The sequence below is a fragment of the Coregonus lavaretus genome (genome assembly GCF_964263955.1).
Source record: "Coregonus lavaretus genome assembly, chromosome: 13".
Lineage (NCBI taxonomy): Eukaryota > Metazoa > Chordata > Actinopteri > Salmoniformes > Salmonidae > Coregonus > Coregonus lavaretus.
The window spans coordinates 13,617,831-13,642,461 of record NC_140000.1 but is presented as its reverse complement, the minus strand read 5'-3'; the positions used below and the strand labels follow the sequence as shown (position 1 = coordinate 13,642,461).

At 40.2% G+C, this 24,631-nt stretch overlaps 1 protein-coding gene across 1 annotated transcript; it reads right to left on the bottom strand.

Annotated features, from left to right (window-relative positions):
- Positions 1–447: 447 nt before the first annotated feature.
- Positions 448–23,454, bottom strand: LOC311140637 (B-cell receptor CD22-like). Its single transcript, XM_084175781.1, has 10 exons — positions 23,388–23,454; positions 7,971–8,046; positions 6,591–6,953; positions 6,114–6,404; positions 5,606–5,857; positions 5,196–5,456; positions 4,983–5,079; positions 4,795–4,881; positions 4,580–4,655; positions 448–1,236 (listed from the first exon to the last, which is right to left on the bottom strand). The coding sequence occupies exons 2-10, from the start codon at positions 8,023–8,025 to the stop codon at positions 1,171–1,173; spliced, it is 1,548 nt and encodes a 515-aa protein (XP_084031907.1). The 5' UTR covers positions 8,026–8,046; positions 23,388–23,454; the 3' UTR covers positions 448–1,170.
- Between the last annotated feature and the right edge of the window lie 1,177 nt (positions 23,455–24,631).

Sequence of the window (24,631 nt, the reverse complement as noted above, 5' to 3'; positions counted from 1 at the left end):
AAAACCATGTATTGTGATCCAGATCTACAACATAATTTTCATGACAATCTTTGATGTAAATATATAGCAGACCAGATATAACTGGTGGTGCATTGGGTTTGTTCACCTTTCAGCCCTCTACTCCTATTGCTCATCATTCCTATTTCATATAAACACATGATGTAATACCTTCTACAAACCAACAGGAGGAGATGTGGTGATTTACAGAGGCCACCATGACCTGAGAAGAGTTTCAACCAGATAACACAGCCACAAATGCAATGGGCTATATCGTAAAAAATCTATAAAAACAAAAATGTGCTTTTTGGTCTTAATTTAAGGTTAGAGTTAGGTTTGAAATCAGATTTTAAGAAGATAATTTGTAGATATATGTTGGTTTATGACTTTGTGGGTGTGTTAACTAGTGAAGACCCCTGAGAAGAGGTAGACAAGGGGAGACTTCTGCTTGACCTTTAAAATTTTTTTTAATTTATGAAGTTGATTTATGATGATAATAGATGTTTGTTTTTCCCCACACAGCAGATCAATGTGGAGCAGAGTGTCACAGTAAGAACATAAACTGTGGTAGAAAATAAGGATGAAAAATAACTCAGTAGTAGATTGGGAGATTCAGGAACAAACATTACAGACTATATTAAAATGCAATGAAACACATTGTTTTTTAATTTGATCTATGCTGTTGTTGAAAAATTACACATGTTCATATTTCATCTGAAGCAGATTTTCAAGGTACTGTAGTTTATAATTCTACATCTCAAGTACATACAGTATATCTCAATCTGGCCTGTTTTGACAAATGACACTATACTGTATCTGTCTGTACATTTAAGGGGGCCACAGAAGCACTGTGCTGACCTGAGTGTCAGTTACACATAAGTGAATTACAGGTGACTGTTTTTTCAAAGACAATCATATATATTTACTTCTCAAATATTATAACTGTATAGCCATCCATATCAGGTTCATTCTGAATCACCCAACCCATAGATAAAAACAAAAGCCTTGTAACATCCATAACACAAAGCCGCAACCCAAATAAGAATGTACCATATTCTTTAGCCATGAGAACCATATAGCTAACAAATATAAGCAGTCGCCAGCTCAGCTACATTAGGTTAAAATATTTTACTGGAACCTCTGAGCCAGACTCCCACATGCTTCCTGTTGTGTTCACATGTTAGCATAGACTCCATCATCTCCACCATCACACTCGAATGGGTCACCATCCTCTTCAGCCTATAGGAAACCAGATCAGAGATATCATCAACAACAACAACAACACCTCTATTGTTATTTTAATCCTTTGTATTTAGAGCAAAGTTCTTCTCACATCTCTACAGTAGCTGTAAACATATGCAGTAGGCCTACAGTCAAGGTGTGAATTAAAGGGGAGCCAGGGGGGCTCAGCTCCCCTGAATGAGATATTAGCTCCCCTAAATGCAACAAAAGTCCAACTTTGAGGGGGTCTCTAATAAATGCTAATTTAACCATTCTCCTATTTGTTTAAACTGTAGTGGTAAATATGTTTTACAGTGGTAAATATGAAAATAAAAGCTTCCAAATGAAATGAACATTCATGGCTGTCATGGTTTAAACTATTTATTACTATGTGGCAGTGCTGTCCACCCAGTAGTGTTGAATTTTGGCCTCGGCTGAGCTCCTTGCGCATAGATTTTCCTTTGTATTTCCTGATTTTCACAATTTCTTTGCCATGCGTCCTTGATAAAAATAGCTTTTATTCCAATGCATTAGATCTATCCGTTGATTTATCATTGTTTGATTTTGTCAGTTGTTTAGAGCACTCATTGCTTTGTTTTTCAGGTGCGCATGGGTACTGGTGTTCTCTGTGCCATCTGTGGCCAGAAGTAGTACAACATTTATTTAGCTTTATCATTTTCTATTCATATTGTTTTCTTTCCTGGATCAGCTGATGATGGTCGACAATATCACTAGACAACTAGCCTACAGCTAGACACAAATGCGCATTAAATAAGGTGACTCTTTCGGTTAGAAGAGTTTAACGTTCGGTTAGAAGCATTCGATTTTGCAATGCCATAGGACAAACATTATTTTGGATTTGTGTGTCCATGAGAACTGTTTTCACGGCGAAACATAATGAAATGTTACGTAGGCATAGTTACACTTACAGTGCATTTTCCGAGACCTCCAAGATTCATGATTCATACAGGGTTTAAGTTCAATGTTCTAATTCAATTGTTAAATGCTTAATAATGACAAATAACATTGTCATAAATGTCATTAATGTAAGGAAAAGAAAGGTAGTGTTATATGTCACATGATCTATGAAGAATCAAATAATTAACTAATGAATTATGGACAACTCATGAACTAGGGTGTAAAACATGTTTTGATTCAATTATATTGAATGTAGGCTACCTGTTCTGCGTGTGTTCGAACATGTGTGTAAAATTGCCTCGACTGAGAGGGTAGGCTAGGTGGTGTAGGCCTAGTGGAGGGTAAACGCAAGTAAACGCCGTTTACCCACCTTTTTCCGAACAATTCATTGAAAATATAGGGAGCGTTACCAATTTCTTTACCCCTTACCGGCAATCAGAGTTTACCCACCTATTTTTTTATCACTACATAACTGGCTACTGGTAGGCCTATTTCAAGTTTATGGTAATACACATTGTAACCTAGTCTAGTAAGTTGACTTTGTATGTTAGGCAGTGGAGGCTCCTCAGAGGAGGAAGGGAAGGACCATCCTCCTCAGTGAATTTCATAAAAATAAAAATAGTGAAACAATAAAAAAGGTGTCCTTTTTAGATAAAACTATTCTAAATATATCCATGTCACCAAATAATTGATTAAAACACACTGTTTACTGTGAAGGTCTACAGTAGCCTCAACAGCACTCTCCAGGGTAGTACCATGGTGTAGCCGGAGGACAGCTAGTTTCCTTCCTCCCCTGGGTACATTGACTTCTAAAACAAAACCTAAGAGGCTCATGGCTCTCACCCCCTTCCATAGACTTACACAGTAATCATGACAACTTCTGGAGGACGTCCTCCAATCTATCAGAGCTCTTGCAGTGTGAACTGACATGTTGTCCACACAATCAAAGGATCAGAGAATTAATCTAGTACTGAAAGCATAAGCTTCAGCTAGCTTGCACTGCAGCGCATAAAATGTTGTGAGTAGTTGACTCAAAGAGATAGAAAGACAATAGTTGAACAGTTTTGAACAAATACATTTCTTCAAAAATGAAGGAGAAGAGAGAGATAGCTATATTTCATTATATTTTTTGTTTCACTTTCACTTACCTAGCCAGTGAATGCAGCTAGCTAGTTTAGCCTACTCAAACACCTGGCTCAAACAGAGAGGGATGCTATGTTAGCTAGCTGGCTATGGCTATCCAACACTGGAACTCTTCCAAGTCAAGGCTTTTGGTTTTATTAATTTATTGCCACCGGGGCCCGCCGGTGTAACTGCTAAACTGCTTGATTTACATTGTACTGCATGATTGTAGCGGGTTTATTAACACATTAGTTCTAGTAGCTAATGTTAGCTATGTTAACTATGATGTTAACTAATATGTTGACAACGATGTAGGCTGTGTGTTGCGGTTATGGTATGAAGCTGTTGTATTGCGTAATGAAGTTCACAAGCGAAGGGAAAAGGTGAGAGGAGGAGAGCGTGTAGATGCGAGAAGGAAATATATAATGAGAAAATTATCAAGCTGTTTGTATGTGGCTGCTATGAAAGTAAACTGTGTTTGCGGTGATCATGGGTGTATTCATTCAGTCCATAATATTGAAAAACATTTCTTAAATGGAAGCAAACGGAACGAAACAGGGATAAACATACCTGAATTTGTCCAATAGAAACTCTTGTTTGCAACTGCTGGACTAATGATTATACCTTAGATCAGCTAGATGCAGGCAAGTGTGCAAGGCGGTGTTGACTGTGTCAATGTCTGTCACCTTGATTACTCACATTATTCTCTCGACCTGTGCAGCTAGGTTGTAAACTTTCATTCATATTTTAGATTGTAGCAACCTCATGATGGGTATAGGGAACATTTTAGTATCATGTAGTAGCCTAAAATGGACTATGAATGACAGTCATCCAATATGCTGTAATAGAAATAAGACCATGCTCGTACAAAAATTAAACAATCGTCCTCCCTCATCTTAAACGGCACTGACCGCAACTGATGTTAGGGTGACCATCCCGTTTTTTCTAATAATGTAGTCCTAATCATTGGCAATCGCTGAATGTCATTGGCAAACTTTTTGGTGTTTTGTAAGAGATGTATATTTCCATTCATCAAATGGGGCAATTATAGACTACATACAGTTTGGATGCTGTAATTATTTTTGAGTGGACCAACATGCACAGGTAGCTTACTTTTTGAAGTGATTTGTTTGACAATCAGAGGAAAATATCATTACTGGTTGTGTTCATGCCACATTGCAAGGTAATACATTTTGACTGTTTAATTTACGTCTTTATTATTTATTGAAAAAAACTCTGCACGGGCAAGCGAATGCACTCAATAGAGGCCCCCCTGAATGTTATGGTGTAATTCACACTCTGTCTACAGTACATACAGTACCTCTATGTTGCCGTATAGCTGATCGTTGGTGTAGTAGTTTGTGTGGATTTCACTGCTGGAGTCTTTCTGCTCTTTCCTGTGGATAGAGTTAGGGCCACTATGTGATGCATTCTCTTTATATGACACAACAAGAGTGAATGTAGGCTAATAGTCTTTAGCAACTCAGCAGGATGTATACATTATGATCACAGATAGAACAGCCTGTAGAAAAATACCTTGATGGTGAGGGATCTGAGGAAGCACCCTTTGCTGCATCCATGTCCTGCATACTGGTTATTGGCTGGTTACTATGACTCCTTCCACTGATGAGAAAAATGCCAAGATATCAAAACAGAACAAAACAGCTATCAAGAAACACAAATCTACATAACTCCCTCCAAAAATAAATAAAAGTGTAACTTACCCCTTCTTGGTCGACAGGCAAGCTGACATGATAATTAGTATTACTACCACCACTAATGCAGCAATACCAATTGAAACGTACAGCATGAACATCTTATCTGTCCAAAAACAGATAAATATGATTTATTCAATGTACCCATACTATTCCTTATGATATAAATATAGCATAATAATAATTAATTATTGATACACTTCCCTCCACTGTTTCCCTTACCATTTGTGGGCACAGTGAAGGACAAGGTGGCATTGCCCTGTGTGTTGCTGGCATTGCAGTGGACGGTCTCTGAGAAGCCTAGTGCCCTCTGTAGGGTCACCATGGTAACTGACCCATGCATCTCTACCCTGGTACTGGGCAGGGGTCCTGCTGGAAGAGACCACTCCACAGTGCCGGGGGGCTCCGAATCCACAATGCACAGACAAGTTATCATGGAGCTGTCTGAAGTGCAGGCAGAGCCCACTTTGATCACAGGGGGGTCTGGGATGAGAATGATGAACAGTTGTTTCAACTGAACATGTAGTGCTAACTACATCCTCAAGAGCATTGTCTTAATATTATATACACAGACATGACATGCCCCTTAGTGACAACATGTGGATGAATCAACTAACTCTGGATCTACTTACACTCTACACTGAGCTTCAGTGAGCTGGATTGGCCTTGTCCCTCTGTGTTGATGGCAGTGCAGTAGAGGGCTTCAGTGAGTCTGGTCACATTCTCCAGTGTGATGGTAGGTCCCGTGGTGGGCAGAGGCCCTCTGCTGTTGTGCCATCGGTAGCTGTGGACAGCAGGGTTACTGTCACTGGAGCATCTCAGCTCTACAGAGTCTCCTTCCTTCACACTGGACACTCCCTCCACCTTCACGTCCACTGGGGCATCTATGAATAACATAATTAGCAAGAATTCCATTACTATGTAATAAACATCTTAGGACAGATTCAGTGGATCAACCACATGCCCTCAATCTATTTTAATTTCCAAAGGTTAAGAGTGGACAAAGTTTTAGTTTCCTTATCATGTAAGTTTAATTCTAGTTTCACTTTCCTCATATTCACAGAAATATTCTGTTTTCACAGAAGTGAAAGTGAAAATCTTCCGAACAGTGTTGTTAACACACAGGTGTGGACCACTTACATTTTACATTTAGCGTCTTGGAGCTTCTCACTGTCTTCCCTCCCCTGTACGCTGCTGTGCAGACCAGAGGCTGGTTGTTATCAGCGATGGTGGATCTAATAGTCAGGGATGATGTCACTTCCCACTGGCCGTTGGTCTGCTGCTGTGATTGGATGCTGGGTGTTCCAGAGTGGCTCCAGGTGAGGAGAGGGGGATCAGATGGGCAGGAGTGAGACACAGAGCAGGAGGCAGATACCTCCTCCCCCACCTTCACCTCCTCCCTCACTGACAGAGAGGGGGGGTCTGGAGAGCCTGAAATTAAGAGATGACAACAGTTATAGCAGTGTGCTTCCACTTATTCTTGGGTCTGTCCTTTCTGTACCATTACAATTATAATCAACAAGAAGCTATAGCTAATAAGATAACATTAGGTTAAATAGGATACTATAATTAATACATTTGAAAATCTTCCTTGTCAATTTTCCACGGGAAACTTACTGCTCACTGCAATGGAGACTGTGTCATCTTTGTATGAAGCTTTGCTATGATCTTTGATTTCAAGCCTGAAAGTAAATGGTCCTTTGTCACTGTGATGGAGGGGGTCGATTCTGAGTGAGCAGTTATTCTGCCGGAGGTCTCCCACCAGCTCTGTACGACCCTTGTAGTCTTTGATGACGCTGGAGCTGTCTGGGTGGTATATAACCTCATAAGCGCCTTTGAACCAGATGCCAGTGAGTTCAAAGGGCTTTATCTTTGGTTCTGGGTAGTTGAATGAGCAGGGAATCACGATGCATGAGCCATATAGGCCGGAGACTGAGCTGGGCACCTCAGCAGTCCATGACGAGGCATCAACTCCCATCACTCAAATAGCAGTGGGGGAAATGTTAGTCAGAGGTGTTGGACACAGTCAAGGAATATGAGTAAATGAATGGAATGCAGCTAGTTAGTTCAGCCTACTCAAACACCCGGCTCAAACAGAAAGGGATGCTATGTTAGCTAGCTGGCTATCCAAGGCTGGAACTCTTCCAAGTCAAGGTAAGCTTTTGGTTTTATTAATTTAAAGCCACCAGGGCCCGCCGGTGTAAATGCTAACTGCTTGCTGCTGACTGTACACTGTAGTCCATGATTGTAGCGGGTTTACTAACGCGTTGGTTCTAGCAGCTATGTTGACTATGACGTGACAACGATGTAGGCTGTGTGAGGTTAGTAGTCATGATATGAAGGTTAGGCTTGGAAAGTTTTTTTCACCTGGTCACAGACAGCTGATGTGTTGTGCACTGAAGTCCACAAACAAAGGGAAAGGTGAAAGGAGGAGAGTGTGTAGATAGAGAAGGAATTGTATATACAATGAACTGTTTGTATATGGCTGGTATGAAAGTTAACTGTGTTTGCGTGTGATCAGGTGTGTATTCATTGTGGCGATTCTGTTGAAAAAAGTTTCTTAAATGGACACAAACGGAACGAAACAGGGATAAACATACCTGAATTGGTCCAATAGAAACTCTCATTTGCAACTGTTGGACTAATGATTATACTCTAGATCAGCTAAATGCAGGCAAGAGTGTGCAAAGCGGTATTGACTGTGTCACTGTCTGTCACCTTGATTACTCAAAATTCTCTCAACCTGTGCACCTACGTTGTAAACATGAATTCCTAGGCTAGGTTGTATCAACCTCATGATGGGTACAGGGAAAACTTGAGCATCATGTAGTAGCCTAAACCAATCGATGTTACATTGAGCTGGGTGAATGGAATGTGAATGACAGTCATCCAATATGCTGTAATAGAAATAAGGCCATGTTCATAAACGGCACAGACTGCCACTGCATTTGACTACAATATTTTTTACTGTATACAGAATCTATATTTGTAGCCTACCTCCAAGCCAAATGCAATGAATAAGAAAACGGTGTGGTAATTTCTCACTCCCCATCTCCTCCCCTCAGTGCTGGACCTGAAGGAATAAGGAACATTTTATTATCACTAGAAAGTTAGCATTGCATTTGATACTTTTAATATCTAAACTCCAAATCACTTACTTGCGTAGTTTGACAATTCTTGCTCGTTCATGTCAGATAACCACCCTCCTTCAGAGACTAAGGTCTCCTTCAGAGACATCTAAAATGATTTCTTTATTTTTGCCATCACGACTTCCCATATTTTGTCTCTGACTGATGGTAGGTGAGTTAACAATTCCCTTGATGGTTAACCGGCCTCCGCTCAGTACCCTGCCCTGAACCTTAGACACCGTCACTAGCCAGCTACCACCCAGTACTGCTGCCCTATGTACATAGAGTCATTGAACACTGGTCACATTAATAATGTTAACATACTGTTTTACCCACTTTATATGTATATACGGCCCAGCATTTCAAAACTTGTTCTGTGAAAGTTCCCAAATATTCTCACAACACAAAAACTGTCCAGTCGTGCTGATGATTTTTGAATGTTTGTATAAAACATTCGCCTGATGTTGCAAGAACGTTCCTAGAACATATTTAATCTGTTCTTTAAAGGTTCCTAGAATGTTTCATTAGGTTGTGGGAACAGTCTGGTGAGAACATAGTGGGGACATCAAAAAATATATGATCCCAAAACTGTCCACTTGTGCGGGTGATTCTACAATGTTTATTTTAGGGTGCAAAAAAGCCTTTGTATTCAGGACAAAAGTTAATTGCTTTGCCAAATTTTTTCAGTATTACTTTAGTGCCTTGTTTCAAACAGGATGCATGTTTAGGAATATTTTTATTATGTACAGGCTTCCTTCTTTTCACTCTGTCAAAATGGTTAGTGTTGTGGAGTAGCTACAATGTTGTTGATCCATCCTCAGTTTTCTCCTAACACAGCCATTAAACTCTGTAACTCTTTTAAAGTGACCATTGGACTCATATTGAAATCCCTGTGCGGTTTCCTTCCTCTCCAGCAACTGAGTTAGGAAGGACACCTTTATCTTTGTAGTGACTGGGTGTATTGATATACCATCCAAGTGTAGTTAATAACGTCACCATGGTCCTCTGTAGCTCAATTGGTAGAGCATGGCGCTTGTAACGCCAGGATAGTGGCTTCGATCCCCGGGACCACCCATACGTAAAAATGTATGCACACATGACTGTAAGTCGCTTTGGATAAAAGTGTCTGCTAAATGGCTTACTATTATTATGCTCAAAGGGATATTCAATGTCTGTTTGTTTTTTACCCATCTACCAATAGGTGCCCTTCTTTGCGAGGCATTGGAAAACCTCCCTGGTCTTTGTGGTTGAATCTGTTTGAAATTCACTGCTTGACGGAGGGACCTTACAGATAATTGTATGTGTGGGGTACAGAGGTAAATTCAAAATCATGTTAAACACTATTATTGCACACAGAGTGAGTCCATTCAACGTATTATGTGACTTAAGCAATGTTTTACTCCTGAACTTATTTAGGCTTGCCATAGATGTCACAGATATTTTGGGGCAGCGTGCAATTGTCATGATGACTGAAGGAATGTCCACCAGAGCTGTTGCCAGAGAATTCAATGTTCATTTCTCTACCATAAGCCACATCCAATGTCATTTTAGAACATTTGACAGTACGTACGTCCAACCGGTCTCACAACTACAGATCACATGTAACCACGCCAGCCCAGGACCTTCACATCCGGCTTCTATACCTGCGGGATCGTCTGAGGGGAGAGGGGGGGAGGGGTGCTGAGGAGTATTTCTGTCTGTAATAAAACTATTTTGTGGGGAAAAACTCATACTCATTGGCTGGGCCTGGCTCCCCATTGGCTGGGCCTGGTTCCCATGTGGGTGAGCCTATGCCCTCCCAGGCCTACTCATGGCTGAGCCCTGGCCCAGTCATGTAACATCCATAGATTAGAACCTAATTTATTTATTTCAATTGACTGAATTCCTTATATGTACTGTAACTCAGCTAAATCTTTGAAATTGTTATGTTGTGTTCAGTATACTTATTGACTCAAGACATTTAAGCTTTTAATTTTTTGTTAATTTGTAAACATTTTGAAAAACATAATTCCACTATTACATTATTTTGTATTGGCCAGTGACAAAAAAAATCTTACTTTAATCAATTTTAAATTCAGGCTGTAACACAACACAATGTGTAAAAAGTCAAGGGGTGTGAATACTTTCAGAAGGCACTGCAATTTGGCTGAATAGGCTTGTGCACATTTACATGAGTGTTTCATTAGTTAGTTAAGTTACTGACTGACTAAGCTAATTCTTATTAATGTTTTTGGTGTTGCATTTCAGGTGATGGGCCCGTTTTCATGAAGCATCTCAGCGTAGTACTGATTTAGGATCAGTTTTGCCTTTTAGACCACAATGAATATGATTAAATTGACAAGGGGGAGCTGGTCCTAGATCACTGTTCCTAATCTGAAGACTCTTTGTGAATATGGGCCCGGGAAGAAAGTTGTTGCCCAATACCTTGCACAGCAGTCGTTTCACCACAGGACCCTGGGGGTATTACAGTTAATGCTTATGAACTGAATATTCTATGTGAATTTTCATATATCAATCACACTAACAAAAGGGTTCAATTGTTCATGCTAACATTGCTTTGGTGATGAAAAGCACATAATGCATTTATGGTCATCTCACTATCATGCCACTGCATGCTGTTACATGGGCCTGGATGGTAACGCACATCCTCTTCAAGCTGCCTGACTGAATACTGGGGCCTATAGTGGTATCGAAAGCAAGGGCCTTACCTGGGAGTACAGCAACAGTCCCTCTCTCTCTCAAATCAAATTGAATGACATTTTATTTGCCACGTGCTTCATAAACTACAGGTGTAGACTAACAGTGAAATGCTTACGGGTCATTTTCCAACAATGCAGAGATAAAGATAAAGGTACAAAATGAATAATAATAGAAAGTGACATGAGGAATAAAAACACAGTGAATAATGAATAACAGTAACGAGTAAAGCCATTCTGCCAATGTATTGTATGTAACCTCTCAAATTCATACAATCTAATACAAACACAAGCACTGACTTATATACAATTTGTCTACTTGTCCCATTCTTTATTCTTGTATTGGATATATATATATTTTGGTTGACACACGTGTGATGTGTCTAATATACACTACCAGTCAAAGGTTTGGACACACCTACTCATTCAAGGGTTATTATTTATTTTTCTTACCATTTTTTACATTGTGGAATAATAGTGAAGACATCAAAACTATGAAATAACACACATGGAATCATGTAGTAACCAAAAAAGTGTAAAACGTATAACTTTGAAAGTTTCTTCAAGTGCAGTCACAAAAACCATGAAGCGCTATGATGAAACTGGATCTCATAAGGACCGCCACAGGAAAGGAAGACCCAGAGTTACCTCTGCTGCAGAGAATAAGTCATTAGAGTTACCAGCCTCAGAAATTGCAGCCCAAATAAATGCTTCACAGGGTTCAAGTCACAGACACATCTCAACATCAGCTGTTCAGAAGGGATTGTGTGAATCAGGCCTTCATGGTCGAATTGCTGCAAAGAAACCACTACTAAAGGTCATCAATAAGAAGAAGAGATCTGCTTGGGCCAAGAAACACGAGCAATGGACATTAGACCGGTGGAAATTTGTCCTTTGGTCTGGAGTCCAAATTGGAGATTTTTGGTTCCAACCGCCGTGTCTTTGTGAGACGCGGTGCGGGTGAACGGATCATCTCTGCATGTGTAGTTCCCACCGTAAAGCATGGAGGAGGAGGTGTTGTGGTGGGGGGGTGCTTTGCTGGTGACACTGTCTGTGATTTATTTAGAATGCAAGGCACACTTAACCAGCATGGCTACCACAGCATTCTGCAGCGATACGCCATCCCATCTGGTTTGGGCTTAGTGGGACTCTCATTTGTTTTTCAACAGAACAATGTCCCAACACACCTCCAGGCTGTGTAAGGGCTATTTTACCAAGAAGGAGCGTGATGGAGTGCTGCATCAGATGACCTGGCCTCCACAATCACCCGACCTCCACCCAGTTGAGATGGTTTGGGATGAGTCGGACCGCAGAGTGAAGGAAAAGCAGCCAACAAGTGCTCAGCATATGTGGGAACTCCTTCAAGACTGTTGGGAAAAGCATTCCAAGTGAAGCTGGTTGAGAGAATCCCAAGAGTGTGCAGAGTTCATCAAGGCAAAGGGTGGCTATTTGAAGAATCTCAAATACAAAATATATTTTGATTTGTTTAACACTTTTTTGCTTACCAGATGATTCCATATGTGTTATTTCATAGTTTTGATGTCTTCACTATTATTCTACAATGTAGAAAATAGTCAAAATAAATAAAAACCCTTGAATGAGTAGGTGTGTCCAAACTTTTGACTTGTACTGTACATGGATAAAAATGTTTTCACACTGGACATGAGACTTGCATTTGTTGTATTTTAGACCTGTTGAATCATAAGCTCTAAGTGTATTTGTCTTGATGTTTAAGTTACCACAGAAGTTAGTAAACGTGAAGACCAATGTGACAAACATGCTATGAAAAAGTTATTGTTTTATTAAAATTAAAATTAAAATTAGTTCTTTAAACAAAACTTTACTGCATTTGGTCATCCCCAAAATGTGGCCTTTGAAAGCCTTGATAACACCATCCTTCCTCAGTGAATGGTCTGCGGGAAGCTGACAACAGGGTGGCAGGTTTGTTGATGCGCTGCGCTAGAGTTTCATAGCCCAGTAGACTCACCTGGGGATAGGGGGGTGGACACATGTACAGTGGGGAAAACAAGTATTTAGTCAGCCACCAATTGTGCAAGTTCTGCCACTTGAAAAGATGACAGAGGCCTGTAATTTTCATCATAGGTACACGTCAACTACGACAGACAAAATGAGGGAAAAAAATCCAGAAAATCACATTGTAGGATTTTTAATGAATTTATTTGCAAATTATGGTGGAAAATAAGAATTTGGTCAATAACAAAAGTTTCTCAATACTTTGTTATATACCCTTTGTTGGCAATGACACAGGTCAAACGTTTTCTGTAAGTCTTCACAAGGTTTTCACACACTGTTGCTGGTATTTTGGCCCATTCCTCCATGCAGATCTCCTCTAGAGCAGTGATGTTTTGGGGCGGTCGCTGGGCAACACGGACTTTCAACTCCCTCCAAAGATTTTATTTTATTTATTTTATTTTATTTTCTATGGGGTTGAGATCTGGAGACTGGCTAGGCCACTCCAGGACCTTGAAATGCTTCTTACGAAGCCACTCCTTTGTTGCCCGGGCGTTGTGTTTGAGATCATTGTCATGCTGAAAGACCCAGCCACGTTTCATCTTCAATGCCCTTGCTGATGGAAAGAGGTTTTCACTCAAAATCTCACGATACATGGCCCCATTCATTCTTTCCTTTACACGGATCAGTCGTCCTGGTCCCTTTGCAGAAAAACAGCCCCAAAGCATGATGTTTCCACCCCCATGCTTCACAGTAGGTATGGTGTTCTTTGGATGCAACTCAGCATTCTTTGTCCTCCAAATACGACAAGTTGAGTTTTTACCAAAAAGTTCTATTTTGGTTTCATCTGACCATATGACATTCTCCCAATCCTCTTCTGGATCATCCAAATGCACTCTAGCAAACTTCAGACGGGCCTGGACATGTACTGGCTTAAGCAGGGGGACACGTCTGGCACTGCAGGATTTGAGTCCCTGGCGGCGTAGTGTGTTACTGATGGTAGGCTTTGTTACTTTGGTCCCAGCTCTCTGCAGGTCATTCACTAGGTCCCCCCCGTGTGGTTCTGGGATTTTTGCTCACCGTTCTTGTGATCATTTTCACCCCACGGGGTGAGATCTTGCGTGGAGCCCCAGATCGAGGGAGATTATCAGTGATCTTGTATGTCTTCCATTTCCTAATAATTGCTCCCACAGTTGATTTCTTCAAACCAAGCTGCTTACCTATTGCAGATTCAGTCTTCCCAACCTGGTGCAGGTCTACAATTTTGTTTCTGGTGTCCTTTGGCAGCTCTTTGGTCTTGGCCATAGTGGAGTTTGGAGTGTGACTGTTTGAGGTTGTGGACAGGTGTCTTTTATACTGATAACAAGTTCAAACAGGTGCCATTAATACAGGTAACGAGGAGAGGAGCCTCTTAAAGAAGAAGTTACAGGTCTGTGAGAGCCAGAAATCTTGCTTGTTTGTAGGTGACCAAATACTTATTTTCCACCATAATTTGCAAATAAATTCATTAAAAATCCTACAATGTGATTTTCTGGAAAAAAATGTCTCAATTTGTCTGTCATAGTTGACGTGTACCTATGATGAAAATTACAGGCCTCTCTCATCTTTTTAAGTGGGAGAACTTGCACAATTGGTGGCTGACTAAATACTTTTTTCCCCACTGTAAATTTTTCTTAAAGTCTGGGAGACATTTTCAGGGAGGAGAGAGCATGAGTACCTTCAGGCTCTGATCAGTCCCTACACCCAAACGAGGGCATTGCGTTCATCCACCTCTGGCCTGCTGGCCCCCCTACCTCTGCGGAAGCACAGTTCCCACTCAGCCCAGTCAAAACTGTTCGCTGCTCTGGCACCACAAGCTCCCTCACGAGACACTTGAAACCCCACCTCTTTAAGGAATACCTGGGATAGGATAAAGTAATCATTCTAACCCCCCCTTACCCCACCCCAAAGAATGAAAGAAAAAAAAACATATTGTAAAGTGGTTATCCCACTGGCTATAAGGTGAATGCACCAATTTGTAAGTCGCTCTGGATAAGAGCGTCTGCTAAATGACGTAAATGTAAATGAGTTTTGGAGTGAGTACAGTAAATCCAACCAATGGCCCTGGATAATATGCTATGTCATCATCACAAAGGCAGACTGCCATAGCGAAGGAGGTTTACATAGTGCATCAAGTATACTATTATGAGTGGAGCTTACTTCTCTGTGCTCGTGAGAGATTGCAGGTATTTGGTGAAAGTCACTGGAGGTCCTTGGAATATGCTGTCTTTGTAGCATCTGGAGAGAGACAAATAGAGGTAGCATGTCCTTGAAAGAGAGAGAGTCCTCATCCTTGACCTCCCACTGGCCCAGGGCCTTCTGCCTAACCCTCTAATCACACTTTATTCTGACAGGGAGTTACTCCAGGAGTAGACAGGTGTATGGTGCCTAGAGCCTCTCCACTCCTTATATGAATGGACTATTAGCTCTTGTAGTGTCGAGATAACGATGCTAATTATGCTGTGATGACAAGAAATCCGCTGACACTGTCCTTGATTATAATAGTTTATTACATCAAAGATTTCAGCGTCAATTTACAGACTCCTGCAGACATCTGGAGAACAACTGACCCAATCTCTAATATGTTGTTCCTCTCCGTCCTTTGTTCCAACCATGGTATTTATAATATGTAACATGATATGGGTGGTTCTCCCATAAACCAATCCCAGGCCTTCACATAACAGACTTCCTCTATTTTAGGGGGCCCCTATAATGCTTTCCAGATGCTTCCGCAAGCTGAGTCAACTTCCTCTAACACACCATTTGCAAACGTCAGCAAAGTCATAAACTGTTTAGACACTACACTCTTGAAATGGTATTATGCAATGTAAAGGAAACAATAATAAGCTCCATGTTCCTGTTGGTAGCAAGTCTCAACCTGGATGTGTCCTGCCTTAGAGTGGTTGCATCTATCTCCACCAGGCTATAATAAATCAGATTACAAACCTGCAGAGATAAAACTAAATAAAATGGTACCTGTATTTAGGATGTATATATCAGTGTACCAACTTCATGATTCATGTCTTTTATCCTCTGAACCAACAAGGACACTCTATTACATTTTATTTTTTCAATATATAGCCATGGCAGTACGGTCAATCAGGAATTCCATGCTTCCTTTTTAGCCTTCTTAGACATAACTAACAGGGAAATACTGGTAACTGGGTTATTCAACATCACTTCACCCGTCCTCTTTATATGCTGTGTACTTCTGGGCTCATATTTACAAAGTATCCAAGACTATGAGTGCTGATCTAGGACCACTTTTGCTTTCCAGATCATGAACAATATGACGGGGGGACCATATCAAGCGTCTAAAATTAGGAATTATATCAGGTGTGTTTTTAAAAAGTTGAAAAGTCAATTTTTACACAATGTTTTATTTTTTACAGTTATTCTCAATTCTGCATTTCTGACTGGATTTATAAAACCGGACGAAATAAAACCTTCCCCTCACTTATTAGATTATATCTGAGCCTCCTTTTCACAGTTTAAAACAAACAAACATGGTTAAAGAATGTGTGATTGAACCTGCAATCTTCAACTCTGCAGCAAAATCATTAATCCTCTGCGCCACCAGTGGATCGCTGTGGTAGTGCATGGGGATTTTCAATCTAATATGGTCAATCAGGACACAGAACACAATTTCTGAGTTATTAAAATGTTCCCATTCTCATATGCTATGTACTTGAAACGTTTTTAAAGAAAAAACGCACCAAATATCATTCCTAATTTTAGACGCTTGATATTGTCCCCCCTGTCAAATTGTATATGATCTGAAAAGCAAAGTGATTCTAGATCAGCACTCATAAACCCCATTTATACCTGGTTCTAATTTGCATCCTTTGTCCTGATCTTGTCCACATTCTGATTGTGCCCACATTTTTAGACTGGTGTAGACAATCAAAAGACACATTGTGATCAACTTTGGGTTGACAATTAGACTATAGTTTAAAGCTGGACAATATGGACAAAAATCCATATCGGGATAAATTGACACATTTTTAAGAGATAAATTACTATAAATTATATTTTTGGAAAGTGCTGAGTGATATGGACAAAACGTGATATCGTGATACATTTAGCTATTCTGCGATAATAAAAAAACTGACAAATGTTTTCCAGTACCAAGTAAGATGCCTTAGATGGTAGCTTATGATTCAAAAAGCAAACTATTTCATCCAACATATCCAGGGAATGCATGATTGATATTTTGATGTGCAAGCTGTCTAAATAGGATCCAGAATGATCAGATTTATTTTAGGCTCTTCAGAGAATTTGCCGACATCTTTGTGCATATTGGCCTATAGGCTATATTATTCACCACATGAGGAAGTGGGAACTCAAAACACTTAACTAGATTGACGACTCTAAATATGATATTGTTGCTATATAGACATGTAGGCAGTAAATGTAGGCTAATAATGTTCTTCAAAAACTTGCCAGCGCTAGGCCTAAACTACTTGATGTAAGCCTATTCACTGCAAATGGCATGCTCTGCCCCGCTCCGCAAGCACATACAAAACCATACTACAGCCTACTCCTGTTGTAAAGTGGTGCCTGCCATGAACTCAATATTAAGAGGTGGGAAATAAATGACATACTCACAGAAAGCTGTGACTCTCCTCTCTGTAACTAGAACAATAGTAGTTGCTTTGAAAACTGTATTTTTCCCACAATTAATGTTGACCAAATAATGGTTTTAGAACAATCTACAGGAACGTTGTGTAGCAATGTCACCAAAAATGACTGACATAAACAAAATGCTTTGGTAAAAGGAAGGCAATGTCTGTGTCGATAATCTTCGGTTTATCACCTGGGGTCTACTCTGGTTGCTATGTTTTACTGTCAAAATAAGACTCCAGATAAAAAAATGTTTTCAATAGAGATTAATTACATACATCTTTATGAACATTAACTAATTTCATAGGCTAATTCATTTGGGGTTCAACACCTGAGGAAGTGGAAACTCAAAACACATTTACTAGATAATTAACTCTAAATATAATATCCACTGCTAGCCATGTATTCATCCAACAGTAAATGTAATGTCCTAAAAAACTTTGCAGTTGTGGGCTACTACCTACAGTGAGGGAAAAAAGTATTTGATCCCCTGCTGATTTTGTACGTTTGCCCACTGACAAAGAAATGATCAATGTATAATTTTAATGGTAGGTTTATTTGAACAGTGAGAGACAGAATAACAACAAAAAAATCCAGAAAAACGCATGTCAAAAATGTTATAAATTGATTTGCATTTTATTGAGGGAAATAAGTATTTTACCCCCTCTCAATCAGAAAGATTTCTGGCTCCCAGGTTTCTTTTATACAGGTAACGAGCTGAGATTAGAAGCACACTCTTAAAGGGAGTGCTCCTAATCTCAGCTTGTTACCTGTATAAAAGACACCTGTCCACAGAAGCAATCAATCAATCAGATTCCAAACTCTCCACCATGGCCAAGACCAAAGAGCTCTCCAAGGATGTCAGGGACAAGATTGTAGACCTACACAAGGCTGGAATGGGCTACAAGACCATCGCCAAGCAGCTTGGTGAGAAGGTGACAACAGTTGGTGCGATTATTCGCAAACGGAAGAAACACAAAATAACTGTCAATCTCCCTCGGCCTGGGGCTCCATGCAAGATCTCACCTTGTGGAGTTGCAATGATCATGAGAACAGTGAGGAATCAGCCCAGAACTACACGGGAGGATCTTGTCAATGATATCAAGGCAGCTGGGACCATAGTCACCAAGAAAACAATTGGTAACACACTACGCCGTGAAGGACTGAAATCCTGCAGCGTCCGCAAGGTCCCCCTGCTCAAGAAAGCACATATAAATGCCCGTCTGAAGTTTGCCAATGAACATCTGAATGATTTAGAGGAGAACTGGGTGAAAGTGTTGTGGTCAGATGAGACCAAAATCGAGCTCTTTGGCATCAACTCAACTCGCCGTGTTTGGAGGAGGAGGAATGCTGCCTATGACCCCAAGAACACCATCCCCACCGTCAAACATGGAGGTGGAAACATTATGCTTTGGGGGTGTTTTTCTGCTAAGGGGACAGGACAACTTCACCGCATCAAAGGGACGATGGACAGGGCCATGTACTGTCAAATCTTGGGTGAGAACCTCCTTCCCTCAGCCAGGGCATTGAAAATGGGTTGGGGATGGGTATTCCAGCATGACAATGACCCAAAACACACGGCCAAGGCAACAAAGGAATGGCTCAAGAAGAAGCACATTAAGGTCCTGGAGTGGCCTAGCCAGTCTCCAGACCTTAATCCCATAGAACATCTGTGGAGGGAGCTGAAGCTTCGAGTTGCCAAACATCAGCCTCGATACCTTAATGACTTGGAGAAGATCTGCAAAGAGGAGTGGGACAAAATCACTCCTGAGATGTGTGCAAACCTGGTGGCCAACTACAAGAAACGTCTGACCTCTGTGATTGCCAACAAGGGTTTTGCCACCAAGTACTAAGTCATGTTTTGCAGAGGGGTCAAATACTTATTTCCCTCATTAAAATGTAAATCAATTTCTAACATTTTTGACATGCGTTTTTCTGGATTTTTTTGTTGTTATTCTGTCTCTCACTGTTCAAATAAACCTACCATTAAAATGATAGACTGATCATTTCTTTGTCAGTGGGCAAACGTACAAAATCAGCAAGGGATCAAATAGGTTTTTCCCTCACTGTATGTCCTTGCAACAGCCGGTGCGCATTTAGCACGCGAGCCGCTCAGTATCTCAAAGCCATATAAATTATATTTTTAGTAAAATAGTTGCTATTGAGCTGAATACTGAAAGTTGAGAAATAAAAATGATAGCTACAGAAAGCTGACACCCTCCTCACTTCGACAAGAACAAGGGGATGAAGCTTCCAAAGCTGTGTTTGTCCCAAATTGCATTTTGAAATGTTAAATGATCAGAACGCAAATGATCAGAAGGCATTTTTCTCTCGAACACATTGGGGGAGAGGAGAGGAGAGTGGCTCACTCATCACAGCAGCAGGCCCCAGCGAGGGCACAGGCACAGCAGGGCAGGGCAGACACTTTCATTACAGGCATCATGATGATAGTGCACTTTACTGTTTGATTCAAATCATTGTTTTAGCCAGCCAAAAAATAGGACGTTTTGAGTGACGTGACAATGTAGAATGTGCTCTTTCTATGTTTCTAGGCACCCTTTCCATTTTTTTCCATCCATGATCTTGGCTGTGATCTAAGTGGACAGAGTCGGAGCAGCTTTCTTTCCTGATGCCATGTTTGAATTTGAATGTGAGTTTAAATGACCTCAGCTCAGCCCATCTTGGTATGGGAGCCAGCCATGCCCACTGACCAGCCAAAAGCTCATTATAGATAGTATAACAGAGAAATTGTGCAAAAAGCTAAAACAAAATATCTGTTTTAACTGGCCCATGGACTGCCAGCCATGTCACCTTTTCCATTGTTTTTGTGTGTGTCAATTTCGACCAGCCCACCCAACAAAAAAAATTGTCCAGCCCATCTGGCATTTGCCAGAATTGCCTAATGGCCAATAGGCCCCTGCACTTTTCTAATGTCCTATGAATGAAATAATGTTCAGATTGTGTATAAAGTGTATAAAATGTGGTTGTGATTGTATGATTAAATGCTGTTCAAATGTCCTATGAATTAAATAAAAACTTCAATACAGTCCTCAAATGTGAATTGCCATTAAATTAGCATGCTGAGAATGGTTTGGTAATATTATGTATAACTTAAATAGAACATTTTCTAAATGTTCTTTAAATGTTCTGAGGACCTCCAAGACAAGTTAAAAAGTATATTGCATGACCATCTACAGAATATTAGCTTAAACCTAAAACAAATATGCTATGAACGTCATAAAAACGGACTTATTTGGAAATTGTGGAACATTGTGCAACTTGGTGGGAATGTTATGCGCAAGCTTTCGCGAATATCACAAGAATATTCTTGCAACATCCCAGACAACTCCCATAACTGAATTAAATGTTCTGGGAACCTTTAAAGAACTCAGAAAGGCAACTCATTCTTGCAACATCAAAGGAGTGTTTTGTGCACCCCAATACAATTTTTATCTGAATGTCAGCACAACTGGACAGTTTAAGTGTTTTGGGAACCTATCTCTTGTCATGTCACTACAATATTCCCATCCGACTGTTCCCACAACCTAATTAAACATTCTGGTAACCTTTATATCATCAGCACGACTAGACAGTTTTTGTGCTATGAGAACATTTGCTGCCAACTAACGAATGTCCTGGGAACTTTCACAGAACCAATTTTGGTTTGCTGGAAAAACATTGCTGGCACATTGTGTTATTACATTACCTGGAAACCTAATGAGAACTTTTGGGGAATGTTCTATGGTGGTTGTTACAGATGTTGTGCACAACAGTTTAGAGAGTGTTTGGAGAACATCCCAAGGATATTTCATTTGAAACATTTATATTTTATATACAGTACAAGTCAAATGTTTGGACAAACCTACTCATTCCAGGGTTTTTCTTTATTTTTTGCTATTTTCTACATTGTAGAATGATAGTGAAGACACTATGAAATAACACATATGGAATCATGTAGTAACCAAAGAAGTGTTAAACAAATCAAATTTAAGATTCTTCAAAGTAGACACCCTTTGCCTTGATGACGCTGTTTATACACACAGCATAATTACTTTTATTCGGATTCTTGACATAGCTCACTTTAATATATATGGGTACAAAACAGTGTACAAAAGATTAGGAACACCTGCTCTTTTCATGATGACATAGACTGACCAGGTGAATCCAGGTGAAAGCTATGATCCCTTACTAATGTCACTTGTTAAATCCACTTTAATCAGTGTAGATAAAGGGGAGGAGACAGGTTATAGAATGATTTTTAAGCCTTGAGACAATTGAGACATGGATTGTGTGTGTGTGCCATTCAGAGGTTCAATGGGAAAGACAAAGATTTAAGTGCCTTTGAACAGGGTATGGTAGTAGGTGCCAGGCGCACCGGTTTGAGTGTGACAACAACTGCAACGCTGCTGGGTTTTTCACGCTCAACAGTTTCCCTTGTGTATCAAAAATGATCCACCACCCAAAGGACATCCAGCCAACTTTACCCAATTGTGGGAAGCTTTGGGGTCAACATGGGCCAGCATCCCTGTGGAACGTTTTCGACAGCTTGTAGGGTCCATGCCCCAACGAATTGAGGCTGTTCTGAAGGCAAAAAGGGGTGCAACGCAATATTAGGAAGTTGTTCGTAATGTTTTGTTCACTCAGTTTATATAGATTGCTTTTGGATTACTGTTACAGTGCTATTTGGGTTGTTAATTTGATTTGTTCTGACATTTCTTGATTTATTTATTATTAATATTTATTTTTTTGTACTTGTTTGACATTTTGTTTGGAGCTTGTTACCTAACAATTTCGCAGCACCCGCTATAACATCTGCTAAACTGTGTACGTGTCCAATAAACCTTTATTTGATTGAACCTCTTAAAGTGTAATGTCCTTTACAATATTTATTTTGACTTTGCTTTCCACATTCCAAACTCAAAGGTTTTCAGAAGCTACGGGTAAAATCTCTTGAAATTAGTATTAAATCTTATACAATTGTATCCTGTACCATTCCCCCATGTTCACTTTAGTCAGGGCTATTACTCACACTCAGTTAGTACCACTAAAACCCACACAATTAAATCAAACTGTTTATCATATGCATTGTAATTCACAATTTCTTTCAAACAATGTACTTGTTATCAAGTGATTCACAGTCTGTATCATGATCTGTGCTGTGACCATAGAATTGGGAAGATAATACTAGAATGGACATGAAAGGTCTTATAAAAGGTCAGCCATTTTGTTGAGGGAGTTGGTCAACAATGGTCAGCCAGTGTGGTCAACAATGGTCAGCCAGTGTGCTATGATAAGATATTGTTTAAAACAATCAACTTCAAGAATATCTGCACAGTATGTTTATAAGCTAGCTAGCCAGCCAGTTTAAGTGGAATGATTCCAACATTATTTTAAATTTACTGCCAATATGCCAACATTCCATTCAAACAATGCAGTCAATCCACAGCCATACACTGGCTGAAATCAGTTGATGATAGGACTTACATACCTCTGTTTACATATTTAAGAGGCTATTTATACTGAAAATGTGTATAAAACCTGTATATACAGTATTTCAAATTATATGGCAATATTGAAGGTTAACAATAATTCTGTTACACAGTTTCTGATACATCACATGCCTTACTTTTATTTTCCTGCATAAGTAAAAGCAGGAAATGCATCACCTATGCCTCTACTGCCATTAATTCCAAATAGACTGGGTTGGATTTCTCCCTGACCACAATGGCTGGCATTTTCATACATTCTGGAACTTTGAGGGTTTATGACATAGCCCCTCTAGTAATTTAATAGGATCTCTATGGCTGTGACTAGGTAGACATATTTCACTAATCTATCCCTTAATATTGATAAAGATCAGTAGTCATGCCCAATTCTAAATACAGTAACAGTTCCAAGCAAAAATGCTGCATACAGTATATATCCTACACTAACACGATTATTAAAATGGTCTTTACCTTATAACAATGTCTGGTCTTCGAGTAGATATGTGTATGGTCAGAAAGTGCTGGTTCAACATAGAGCGCCCCTCCCTCGCTTGTCATGTAGGGCTTTTCCTGCATCAAGTTGAGCAGTGACTCAATCAGGAAGTGGTCTAACTGTAGGACCTCATACATACAGTAGATAGTGGTTATAGCACCTGAATGCATCAACTAAACATTACCATTAAGATGATAAAGTGTTGAATGTAACAGTGAGTAATTAACAGATTACAAGTAAAGAATGTGCTAAACACAAATGCTGTAACACTTTTTGGTATTCCTGAGTGTAGCCTGACCCTTCAATGCTATCACTATCAAAACCCCTATGGGTGTCCTATTTTCATCTTTCAGTGGCTATGCGTTGCATGTAGTAGCCTACACAGGATGTGTCTTCATTATTCTATGTATTCTTGAGGAGTGAGTGAGTACACTCTATGGAGAGAACAGTAGAGAATCAGACCAAAGGCCTTGTGTAAATCTACTATTTTCACACCACCCCTTGCTCCCTCTCATGGTCTGTCTATGTAACATATCTGATATATTCATATTCTGGGTACTGTAGTCATATGGTCAAGAGGAAATCCTGACTTCCATGTGCAAAGAAATTCCAACTCAAACAAATGAAGTGGAGAAAAAAACCATGTAATTTTAATACTGCAAAATTAACATATTTAAATAGAGTAAAAACAAGTGTACAGTAAGTCCTGACCTAAAGACATTGCTGTCCCGAGTTTCAATGTCCCAACAGGCTCAGAAATGAGACTACAGGTTTAGTTCATTTCGGACAAGTTCTTCCCAATACTCTAAGCATCAGAGGTATTCTTCCAGTTTTCAAATTAGTGTATAGCTGTCCATGGAAAACAGAAGTCAATGGTTCTTTCCTGGGTGACTCAGGAGTTCTGGTCATCTACAAAGGCTGGGTTACACATCTCTCCCCTGTTAAAACAGAAACTGCTGGTCTGAGGGCATGAAATGGGCAGGTGGACGTAACGGATGCAGCTGCTCCTAGTGAGATGCTCCAGCTTGTTCCCGGCACAGCCGTACTTGGGGACCGCCCACAGATCCTCTTCCTGTTTAGCCAGGAATTCCTCCAGCTTGGCCTTGTCCTCCTTGCGGCGGCCCTGGGACAGCTTCCCAAGAGAGTGGGACATGTGGCCGCTGGACCCTCTGGGACAGGAGGAGATGACTGTTACTGGTATATTCTTATAGAGCGGGTCAAT